Here is a 12,073-nt window from a genome sequence, read left to right as displayed (position 1 = left end):
CTTGGCCCTGGTTCTTCCTTTGTCCGTCCAAGGCAACGGCTGTCCCGGGTGGGGAAGCGACTGGAGGACACCAAAAGCGGGTGTCCAGAGAGAGGCGCCTGGAGAGCCCGGGAACATCCTTCCACATGTATAATCCTCACACTCGGGAGAGGTGGGGCTTACACAGCCCCAGGTGGGGATTTTCACAGCCTGCATTTGTTTTTGCAGTTATCTCAAACTTTTCATTTCAATACTCTTCTTTATCCTGCCCCATTTTTATTTGTACTAAATATTCAGTGGGTCATCTACATTATTGACCCATACTTGAAAAACTTGAAATCATTAAGAATCCCCAGCTTTGCCAAGTAAATCTATGATGACACATACCTCCCGACATTTTTTCTTCAATCAGATTACTTAAGGAATCAGATACATGTCCGTAAAGCATTCTGATAGAAGATATATATAGACATATCTGCAATAGATAAAACATAACTTGCACTTAATGATAAAACAGCCTTTTCAAGGAAATTTTATAAAAGATCCATTGTTTTCGTATGCAATATAATCTTAACTCCCATTAGCCCTGCCAATAAAAGTAACTGTTCAGCCATTCAGAAGACTTTGTCAACAGAATCAGTTAGATGTATTGTGTCTGAAAGAGTAGGTCAAATATTTAATGCCTCTATAATGTAGTTCTAGACCCGAGGAACTGAGCAAGCACTAACTTATGGAATCTTAATAGTCACCTCATTGCTGAAGTAAAAAGGAAACCAAGAGGAAACTTAATAATATCACAAGTTATTTTAAAGGGAGTTCACATTGGTTTAAAGGGTACTTTGCCCCACACAATATCCACCTTTGTGGAGTCCGCATGCCCTATATTTGTAATACACACATCCTTACAGTTTTCAGAACATAAATCTTGAAAACAGCACTATTTCTCCACAGATAAAACCTAAAATATTGAAAGCCTGTAGAATAATAATAAAAGAAACCCTCTTGCAAAGCAAGGGAAACTTGGAACTTTGTGTTAAGTGCTTACTGAACTATAAAAGAGTATGTGTTGTAATGAATGGAAAACCGATTTTACTCTATTCCATTTGTGAACATCTTGTGGCAACCTATTTCAGTATTAGAAAGATTATATATTAAAATGATTTCTTCAGTCATCAATGTATACAAGTAGAAATTTAGTTTCTGTTAAATTAACACTCCATTAAAATAAAAATAAAAGCTCAACAAATCCTTTATGTTGTCTACAGGACAGAAAAATAAATAAAATAAACGAACAGATTGCCAGTTATTCTGTTCCATAACAGTTAACTTTCTAAGTTCTTTTTTTTTGTCTTTCCCTGAACTCTCTGTCACTTGAAACATCTTAAACCAATTTCAAGTGCTACACCTGAATAAACATGTTGTAAAAGTGTTTATGTATTGAAGTGGGTCAGTTCAAGGTATGGTATTTGGCTAGAACTTCTAATTTCTCTTTTTACAGCAAAAGGGCTGCCAGAAGGAGGAAGTCTGAGCTGAATTAATACATTTGTTACAGTGGAAGTAGAATGGAAACTGCTTTGACCACAAATCAAACTGCCTCTTTCATTTCTGCCAGTGATAGAGTTTTTCTAAGAAATATAGACTCTGGCATAGAGCCACTGTAAGTTTGCATTTAAAAGAGAAACCTATATGCTTATTTGTATAAGGTTTACTGCTTTGATTATTTGTAAGTTCTTTTTTGGGTCGGACTGAATATAGGAGGATTTGTGAGGCAGATGCTCACTTTCATATATAGAAGCTCTGAACACGTTATCCTAGGACATCGCAGAATGACTACTGACAACGGCGGAGCTTCCTGAAACAGCACGTGCATCTCCTCTCCTTTTTCTTATTCCTGCTTTTCTCTTTTTCTGCTTCTTTCTTCCTCTCCCCCAAATGAGAGCCACTAGGAGCCTCGCAGTGTCCCTTCTGCAGCTGCACAGCCTCACATGACACAATCTCGTTTTTCTGACAGCACAAAGTCTCTGCACAATGCAAGTATACACAAAAGTGTTTATGCCCAAAATAAACTTTGTTCATAGCAAGAGTTTATTTGCTAAAATGCTACGAATGCCATTTCAAGGCCCATTTTTGTTGTGTTTCTTCGGAGGTGGGTCTGGTCTTAAACGGACTGAGGTTGTACACAGGCTTACTCAGTAAATAAGTTCAGGAAACAAGTAAGCCTCTCAGGGAGCATGGCAGAGCCAACCATGCCCAGTTTCAAACTACATGATGATTCCAAACTCTTAAAAAGATTTTGTAACTTTTGTATCTAAAGTATAAATTTTACTTGCGTTCTGAGTGATTCTCAACTAAATTTATAGTTTAAGTTTAAACGGCTCATCCTCTTTGAGAGATATTTTTGGAGCTAGATTTTCTTTTTGTTTTTATAAGTTACGTGGCTAATGGTTTTTCTGATAATTTTGTAAATGAGAAGTGCATAACAGGAGTGAATTTTAAAAGAGGAGGATTATAATATTTAAGTCTTAGGGTACGCAAAGGACCCAATTCAATAATGTGTGGAAAACTTAGAAAAATACCTAGTACACGTGGAGAAGAAGAATAGTACCTGCTACACTTAGCACAAGTGTGCCAAACATTTTGGCATGATTCTAAATGCACTCCTATGACTATTATTCTTACCGTCCAAATAGTGAGAAAAAGTATTTTTATCAGCATCTACTTCTAGTCTGCAGGACACCTTGATGTCCCTCTGCTGCCCAGACCTAGGTTACTCTCTGCTGTCCAGCAAGCAGGCTCAGACGATGAGGAACTGAGGTTGGTGTGGACACAAAGGTGACCCCAAATATCCCTTGGAAATTCTTTTCATCTGGCTTGGTTTTCACTTTCTGAAAATCTCTTAATAAAAATTCAGGTGTGTCTCAGAGGAACTCAAGTTCTGAAATTTCCTTATTTGCTTCAAAATTCTTTTCTTTAAGAAAGCACTGGAATTTAAGGCCACGCCTCCATGCCCAGCAGAAGATTCTAGAATGACTTATGAAGCGATTTAAGTAGAGTACAGCTCAGCGAAATTTATTGGGCATAGGCCAGAGGTGAAAGGGGGAGGCTCTCAGCACTAATTAACACTTGAAAGGCTTGAAATAAGCTGGAGAAGTAGAAACAGTCTCCCAGCCATTCGGCTTTTATCACTTAGAGAAAATTATAGGGCAAATAATGCAGAAGAGCCCATAGCTAATATTTTCAAAATTGTTATTTCATGTGGATATTTCCAGTGAGCCCTTTCCATTTGAAATATTGCTGATTTCCCAGTGGGCCTGAGAAGTAGCAGTCAGGGAGAGCAGCATCTGGGGGGTGTTCTCTGGTGTAAGAATGATAGAAAATGATTCAATAAAATAAAAAAATTAATAGTAAATTTTTATAATCTAAAATTTTTTTCAAAGAGCAAGCCTGGATATTTCTCTGTGACAGTAAATTTTTGTGTTACAAGATTTTCTAACCTGTCAAGCCAACATTTTGATATATTTCAGAGCTTCTCTTTATTTTCAAAGTTGTCTCAAATTCATTCACAACATTTCTAAGCCAAGTGCTGTGCATTGTGTTCTAGGACGCAGTATCAACATTAAGTCTGCCGGTCTTGTGGGAAGACATGGACCTCAGTCAAAACAACCGTTCATGGTGGCCTTCTTCAAAGCAAGCGAGGTACTTCTCCGATCCGTGAGAGCAGCAAACAAACGAAAGAACCAAAGCCGAAATAAATCCAGCTCTCATCAGGACTCCTCCAGAATGTCCAGTGTTGGAGGTGAGATAAAGTCAGAGCGGTAATACAGTGGGTAAACCACTTGCCTCGCACACGTCAGACCCGGGTTTTATCCCTGGCACCCCATATGGTCCCCAAAGACCACCAGGAGTGATTCCTGGGCACAAAGGAGTAAGCCTTGAGCACTGCTGGGTGTGGCCCACATAAACTAAGACAATTTTTAAATAAGCCAGAGAAATAGTAGGGTCATATATTTCTTTGGAAACTTTTTAATTGAATCACTGTGAGGTAGACCCTTACAAAACTGTTCATGATTGGAGTTAACCCTCAGATATTGCCCTGCGTCATCATTCCTGGCTATTATTGTCATACTGTTCTCTTCTCTATCTTACCGAACCTCAGACCCACACTCACTTGTACTTATTTCCAACCACTGACCAGTCCTCCTAACCCCTGTTTTCCGTGGCCATTTATATTAGTCTTCTACTCTCTGTATTTTTTATATTCCACAAATGAATGCTGCCATTATGCATCTGTCCCTCCTTCTGACTCATTTCACTCAGCATGATACTCTCCATGTCCATCCATTTATAGGCAAACTTCATGACTTCATTTTTCCTGACAGCTGTGTAGTATTCCATTGTGTATATATGCCATAGTTTCTTTATCCATTCATCTGTCCGCCTGGCACTCAGGTTGTTTCCAGATTCTGGCTATGGTGAATGGTGCTGCAATGAACATAGGAGGGCAGATGGTGTTTCTGCTGTGTTTTGGGGGCCCCAGGGTATATTCCCAGAAGTGGTATTACTGGGTCAAATGGGAGCTCAATTTCTAGTTTTTTTGAGAAATGTCCATATTGTTTTCCAAGGAGACTGAACCAGGCAGCATTACCGCCAACAGTGAAAGAGAGTCCCTTTCTCCCCACATCCAACTCTGATGATTCTTATGTTGTTTCTCTTGAATTCATTCCCTAGGTCTCTTACTCGCCCTTGAGCTATTTTGAGGTCATTTTCCATCATCTGTTGTAATCTGGATGCTTTCTATAGCTCATCTTCAAGCACACTGATTCTTCCTTCGGCTGTTGTCATTCTATTGTTGAGGGCATCCACTGAGTTTTTAATTTCATCTACCAAGTTCTTTATTAGTGACACTTCTGTTTGTAGCTTTCTTATTTCTGTTCTCATTTTTTCCTGTATTTTATTGGCTGTCTGTTCCACTGTTTTCTTCATGTCCTCCTTTAATTTACTGGATATCTGTTCCTCCTGATGAGTTCCTTGGACATTTCGTCTCTGAATTCTTTATCAGAGAGATTGTATTTGTGGGTATTCCCTGTTGAGGCGTCTGGGCTCTTTTCTTCACCCCCTCCTTGTGGTGAGGATCTGCGCTGTTTCTTCATGTTGCTGTGGTAGTATGGAGGTGGGACCCTCCAGTTCACTATCGGTGTCCTCCTCTCGCTGCAATAAAGGATTCTGGAAGGGCTCGGTTGATGGTAGTCTCCCTTCTCCCCTTCTAGAATACTAACTTCCTCTTTGGTGCTTCTCTGTGTCTGATATAGGACCTCTAGTACAGCTTCAGGGGATGTGTTCTTTTACATAGGTTTGCTCGGATTCTTGTGTTTGTCATCATTTTGGTGAGTTTTGGGAGTATTGATTGGAACAGGCTAGTAGACTATTGGCCTAATGTGTTTGGGATAGCCAGACTGTCCTCATAAGAATTAGGTAATGGGAGTTGAGATATGAGTCCAAAGCCCTGTTAGAGGGAAAACTAATTTGGGCCGTGGCCTCCACCGCAGAGGCCATGCCCCCCATCGCCACTGTACCTGTGAGGAGGGGCTGCGTTGGTGCTGGTCCTGGGTTAGAGTTCTACTGCTGCATTTCTAGAACTGCAGGGACCCCTCTGGCCTAGGTGCTCAAGTGGACAACTTACCTGAGGAGAGTTTCCAGTTCTCTGTAGTAGGGTATTGCAAATATATTGCAAATCAGGTAGCCATAATAAATTTACCCATTGGATACACTTTCTTTTGGTCTTTTAAATCATCTGGCAAGATTTCTAGCATTTCCAAAAAGTTTCTTCAGTAAATCGCTTAGTAATCCATTAAAAATAAATAAGTCTTGTCTTTGTATGTTAAGCAATTCAATTCAAATTAAAATCAAGCTGGAAATAAAAATTTAAAATTACGAAATGACTGTATTAGCAAAAATTAGCCCAGACTGAACTAGCTGAGCAGACTTCCCGAGGTCCTCTCAAATAGGACTGGGTAACCACGTTAATCCAACATAAAATATTTTTTTAGTATTTCAAATAAAACATTTGGATCATTCAAATTAATTTTTTTCTGGCCCTCAATAATAGGACATATGATGGTCTAGGAGAGCTGTTTTCTATGTCCATATGCACACACCACACAGAGAATCTATCAATAAAATATTTCAAATTTTAAGAAGAGTCCATTGTGCCTGAAGTTTAATCTATTAATTGATAGAAAAAGAGACTAGACCCATGGTCCACGAGAATGTATCTACCAGAGCCTTAAGTGATTTAATCTTACTATGCATACCATTAAGTAACTTGTATAATTCAGGCTGCAAAACATTTTTCATAAACTACTTTTTGATGAAAATGATGATATATATTATTTCAGAAAATCATCTTCATTAAATACATTTCTTAGGAGAAGAAAACTTTTAAAGCATCGCAGCTTAGGAAAATATCTGTTGATTTGTAAAATATGTACTCTTCTTTATTAAAGATCAGTGTAAGCAGAGCACTTAAAAAAGCAGATTGGATGAGCTGGTGACAGAACAGACAATAAATGAGAAAGATTTATTCTGGGCTGGAGCGATAGCACAGCGGTAGGGCGTTTGCCTTACAAGCGGCCAACATGGCCGACCCGAGTTCGATTCCTCCGCCCCTCTCGGAGAGCCCGGCAAGCTACCGAGAGTATTGGATATGTCAGACACAGTAACAACAAAGTCTCCAATGGAGACGTTACTGGGCCCGCTCGAGCAAATCGACGATCAACGGGAGGGCCTTTACCTTTACCTTATTCTCATCAATCTTCTCCCTCTGTCTTTAAAATAATCATTGTTTTCTAAATCACTTAAACCTATCAGTCCTGCTGCAATTATTACTCAAACATCTGTGTAACATAAATAAATAATTACAAATAAAATAGAAAGAGTTCTTTTAATTTTTTTGTCTTCTGCGACAGGTAACTTCACAAAAATATTCTTTGGAACGTTTAGAATGTTCCTCCTATTGGAACCAGGAGAAACAAGTTAAAGAAATACTATTTGCTGTATATAGCAACAGAAACAGAAGTAAAGATTTCTATATTCAAATGCATTATATTATATCATAAGATACATATAAAGTAATATTTTAAAATAATTTTCCAACAAATAAGTTGCACTGCCTTTGTCATTTGAAAGTAAAATATGATATTAGTGCCTTATTACAGAGCTATTTTATAAAGGCCTTCTCAAGATATTTAGTTTGGCAAAAATTGTAATTGCTTAATATGAAAGATGGAGAAAAGTAGCTTTCTAAGACCTTTTCTTCCTCGTAAATACTAGTCTGTCAAAGTTATATATTTTTCTTTTCATGTAGAATGGTTCTGAAGTTGGTTGAAATGTTTTTAATTTAGTGTAGCAGACTGCATTAAGAAAATGGTTTGTTAACTCTTGAATAGAATAGTAAATAATTTTTGAGGAAATTACAAAGGAAAAAGTGTAAGTCTCGTGCTTATTATTAGAGCTCATAGGCACTCTGGCAGAGGCGGGCCTTCTCTGAATCAAAGTCCTTCTCCCTATTGGTGAACTCTGTTTATCTTCTCTTCCTGACTACAACTAACAAATGAACTTCTATTACTAGCGATGAATAAAAACACATGGAGTAGAAATCACAAAAATTTCACCAGTTCCCTAATGCCAATTTAGAGTGCAAAATTTTTCTAATATAAACTAATATTTTCTTTTGAAAACTTTGTAATTGGCAACCATTTCTGTGAACTATGTGGTAGATGGTTTTGGAACAAGTTCATATTTTGATAATGAGAAGGAAGAAAGTGGCTGGTTTGTGTCGGTGAGACTTAACCTTTCAATAGGTAGTAATCAAGCAGATGGAAAGAAGTCTGGTAGGATTTGACCTAACAGACAGGGGTTTAAGGAAAGAGAAGGCCAGTATAAACACAAAATTTGATACGTAGGGGACTTGAAATGCCAGTGAAATTTTAAAATTATCCAAATATAAATAACAAGTACTAGTTTTACAATAAAATACTGTGCAAGACTCCAGAACTAAGAGTCAGGTCAGTGGGGAGGGAAAGTGTAAATTTAAATACACTGCATATGTGTATTATTTGTCTGATTACACTTTTTTTTGCAACGTATATCATCAAATATAGAAATTAGCGAAGTATAATCAAAGTTTAGGACATTCTTACTTCCATCACCCTACTTATTTTCTACTCCAAGATTTTTGCCCTCCAAGAAACTTGTCAACATTTTTTAATCTTTCTTCCAAACTACTAAGAAAGGAAACACCTAAAGCAGTGTCGATCACTAAATAGGAACCCCTGGATGCTTATTGAATAAGTTAATGCATTGACTATATGTGAAAAAGTTCCCTTTTCAGATACATATGACCAGAATCACTGTTCTTAGATGTTCTGCAAAAAAAAAAATCCCTATTTATCCTTCAGGTTTGGGGCAAGAAGTTTGAGCAGATCTACAGTGCAGAAGACATTACTTAATTCATGCTAAAGCATCACAATGAATGTTTTTGAATCTTGGGATGAGGGTGGTAAGGAAATAGATGTAACAGCTAAATTTTATTGAACTCTCTCTGATATAATGCCACTACAATAAGATTTTAAAAACCTACTGTGATTCAGATGCTGTTCAAAGACTACCTAGTGCTGGGAAAAATAGTCACAGAATTTGGAAGAACCGACAAGTCAAGTAGACTTCAGATGGACATGGTTGACTGCAGAAATACTTGAAAAATTTCCTTTTGTATGTTTGAGATGAAGGATTTTTAAGATGAATCAGATACTGTTTTTCTTATTTAAAACTATGGTGATTTCTTAAGACATGTCTTTGAAAAATCAGTAAAATGGAAATAGTCTCCATTTCTTCTTTACTCTTTCCTAGTGGAATCAATGTAAACTCATGCCTTTAGGCAAAATATATTAATACAATCATAAGGATTAATTGAATTCTTTCTTTCTTTTTTATTTTCTATTAGATAATTAATATAAATTTGCATTACTTACAAAAATCAAATGGTAAAGCTGAAGCTCTCCCTTACTCACCTAATTTTTTGAGATAGGTTACTCTGATAAACTTATAACAGCATGGAATGATACTGGTGAATTTTGACTCTTTAATATATTTATCTTTTGTAAAAAATATTTTTGTTCTATTTTTATTACATGTATTATATATATATCTTTAAGGGATATTTTAAAAGTAGCTTTTCTTTAATTTCACAACAAAATTAAGAGAAAAGTACAGAGACTTATTCCCTTGTTCTCATTCATGCATTTCCTCTTAAATTATCAACATCACTCACCAGAATGACATGTTAGTTCCTCAGAATGGACTTGCATTGAAATAATCATTTCCCGAAGTCCCTTATAAGGGTCAGTCTCAGTGTTGTCAATTCTGTTGGTTAGACCAATGTGTAAGGTCACATATCCATCATGTCCAGAAAGAGTGGCCTCTGTCTTCCTCCCCTTTGCCTATCAACCACTGATTCTTTAATCTCTACATGTAACCTTTTCCAAAATAGCATATGACTTGTTTTACATATTTTCACAATATATTAAATCATTTAAAATAGAATTTCATTCTTTTCAAATGCTACAATATCTTCAGTGGTGCTTGTATCAGAGCATAATCCTGCCCCTCTTAGCGTTTCCCAGTGGGAGTCCCAAAGTCAGTGGTGCAGTGAAAATCCTGCAAGGCTGCAAGTATGAGAATGTTTCTGACTCACATGATTCATCTTGGGTCTTTGGAGGGTCACATCAAGTTGTGCTCAGGGCATCCCCTGGCTATGAGCACAGACATTTCTCCTGGCAGTGCTGGGGCATCGCATATGGTACTAGGGATCAAACCCAGGTCTGCCTTTAAAAGCAAGGCAAGCACCCTTATCGCTTTGCTCCATATCTGGCACCTAACCCACATGCTTTGTAAAGTAATTAACTAAAAAATTCATGTGGCTGATTTGGCTTTTATCCTCGGTACCCCATATGGTCCCTTGAAGACTTGCCAGGAGAGAGTCCTGACTTGAGCAAAGATTCAGGAGTCACCCTTGAGCACAGTGAGCTGTGCCTCCTATCCCTACATCATTTCTAAAAGCATAGAAAAGATAATGTATATTTATTGGAAGATCAGTTATTTTAGTGTATAAGTATAAGGTAGCTTAATGATACATAATATGCAGCACCGTAGCACTGTCCTCCCCTTGCTCATCGATTTGCTCAAGCAGGCCCAGTAACATCTCCATCGTGAGACTTGTTGTTACTGTCTTTGGCATATCGAATACCTCATAGGTAGCTTGCCAGGCATTTGCCGTGCAGGCGAGATACTCTTTGTATCTTGCCAGGCTCTCTGAGAGGGGCAGAGGAATCAAACCCAGGTTGGCCAGGTCGGCCGCGTGCAAGGAAAATGCCCTACCCGCTGGGCTATCGCTCCAGCCCAATGATAGATAGATATAGATCACCTAAGTAGTGCCTGGGTATGGCCAAGTAAACTGGATAAGAAACTATATTTTACAGAAATGAAGAGGTAAATAAAACTATTTAGACTAATATGCATAGTTACAGAGTCATGTACCGATGTCAAAGGGCTGGAGTTCACGTGTCTTGGGCAAGAAAATTGTGATATCAAAAAATTAGGCAAGAAAACCAGATTGCTATGATGTAGTTGAGTGATGACCAGGAGCTAGGGTATCTTTGTAGATCACTGGAAGGAGGGCATGCCATAGTAAGATATTCATTTTAAAAGGTTAAATAGGGCCACAGTGATAGTGCAGTGGGTAGGGCTCTTGCCTTGCAGGTGGCTAACCTGAGTCCCACTCCTGGCATCCTGTAATGTCCCCTGAATACACCAGGAGTGATTCCTAAGTACAAAGGCAGGAGTAAGTCCTAAGCACTGCTGGGTATGCCCCTTAAACCAAATTAACTAAACAAATAGCTACAAGGTTAAATATAAAATCAGAACGAAAGATGTAATGCCAAGAGAGGAAATCCAAAGACTACATAGGACTGAAGTCCAGACTAGGACCAGTAGATAGTACAGCAGTTAGGTGCACTCCCTATCTGTTCTGTTCCCAGCAGCTCACGGTCCTTCAAACATTACTAAGTGCAGGTCCAAATCCCCAGCTCCGCAGGGCCCAGCAGCTCACATCTCAGGCCCTTGCACTGGACATCCAGCCCCAGAGCCTAGAAGCACTGGTAGTACCCCAGATCTCCTGAATGTTGATGGTAAGGGGAGGAAGAAGTGAGGAGATTAAATAAGTAAAGGAAATAAATTAAAAAAAAAGTTCAGGGGCTGAGAGATAGCACAGCGGGTAGGACATTTGCCTTGCATGTGGCCACCTGGATTCGATTCCCAGCATCCCATATGGTCCCCTGAGCGCCATCAGGAGTGATTCCTGAGTGCAAAGCCAGGAGGAACCCCTGAGCATCGCTGGGTGTGACCCAAAAAGCAAAACTAAAAATAAAATAAAGAAATAAAATAAAAGTCCAGTTTACTATTTTGAGCAGTGAAGATCCTGGCAGTGCTTGGGATTGCAGAGAAAGGCAGTGAAAGCCAGGAAATCCATGGGAAGGAACCAGCAAGGTGGATTGATTAGTACCCTAGAGTCTGAACAGTAAGTGGAAGGAATAGGGAAAAGGCAGAGTTATGAGCATGGATTATTCAAGAAGGCTAGGAAGTAAGAGCTCCAAAAAGAAAAGAAAGCTAGAGGAATATCACGATGGAGCCTCCAAGGAAGCATTAGTGCCTTCCGCATGGCCCAGGGGCCACAGCAGTTCCATGAAAGAGATGAAGGACTGGCTCCTTATCAGAGAAGCTTTATCCTGGGAGGAAGTACTATCCTGGACACTAACAGGAGTATGATGGGGAATTGAGTAACCAAACTTTCAGAAGTAGGTTAGCTAGATTGGAAATGAGCTTTGTAGACCCATTTAACGTAGAATATGATGGGGCAAGGTTGGGGGGAAGATTGGGAATCAAGAATCCGTAGTAACTGTTTAGATTTGGATCAGTAGACACTTGGTGATACTGTTCAAACCAAAGTACGAAGCAATGTGTCTGTGTGAGTCAAAAGAAA

At 38.7% G+C, this 12,073-nt stretch overlaps 1 protein-coding gene across 1 annotated transcript in view; it reads left to right on the top strand.

The window, feature by feature from the left end:
* The window catches only part of BMP5 (bone morphogenetic protein 5), a 134,994-nt gene that overhangs the window by 108,738 nt on the left and 14,183 nt on the right, over positions 1-12,073 (top strand). Inside the window, exon 4 of the mRNA XM_056116892.1 lies at positions 3,581-3,775. Coding sequence (XP_055972867.1) covers positions 3,581-3,775 — 195 coding nt within the window. The remainder of the gene's footprint in view (positions 1-3,580; positions 3,776-12,073) is intronic.

The sequence above is a fragment of the Sorex fumeus genome, unplaced genomic scaffold (genome assembly GCF_029834395.1).
Source record: "Sorex fumeus unplaced genomic scaffold, SorFum_2.1 ptg000033l, whole genome shotgun sequence".
In the NCBI taxonomy this organism is placed as follows: Eukaryota; Metazoa; Chordata; class Mammalia; order Eulipotyphla; family Soricidae; genus Sorex; species Sorex fumeus.
Note: the sequence above shows the minus strand (reverse complement) of the source record. Positions and strands in the feature narration are given on the sequence as shown.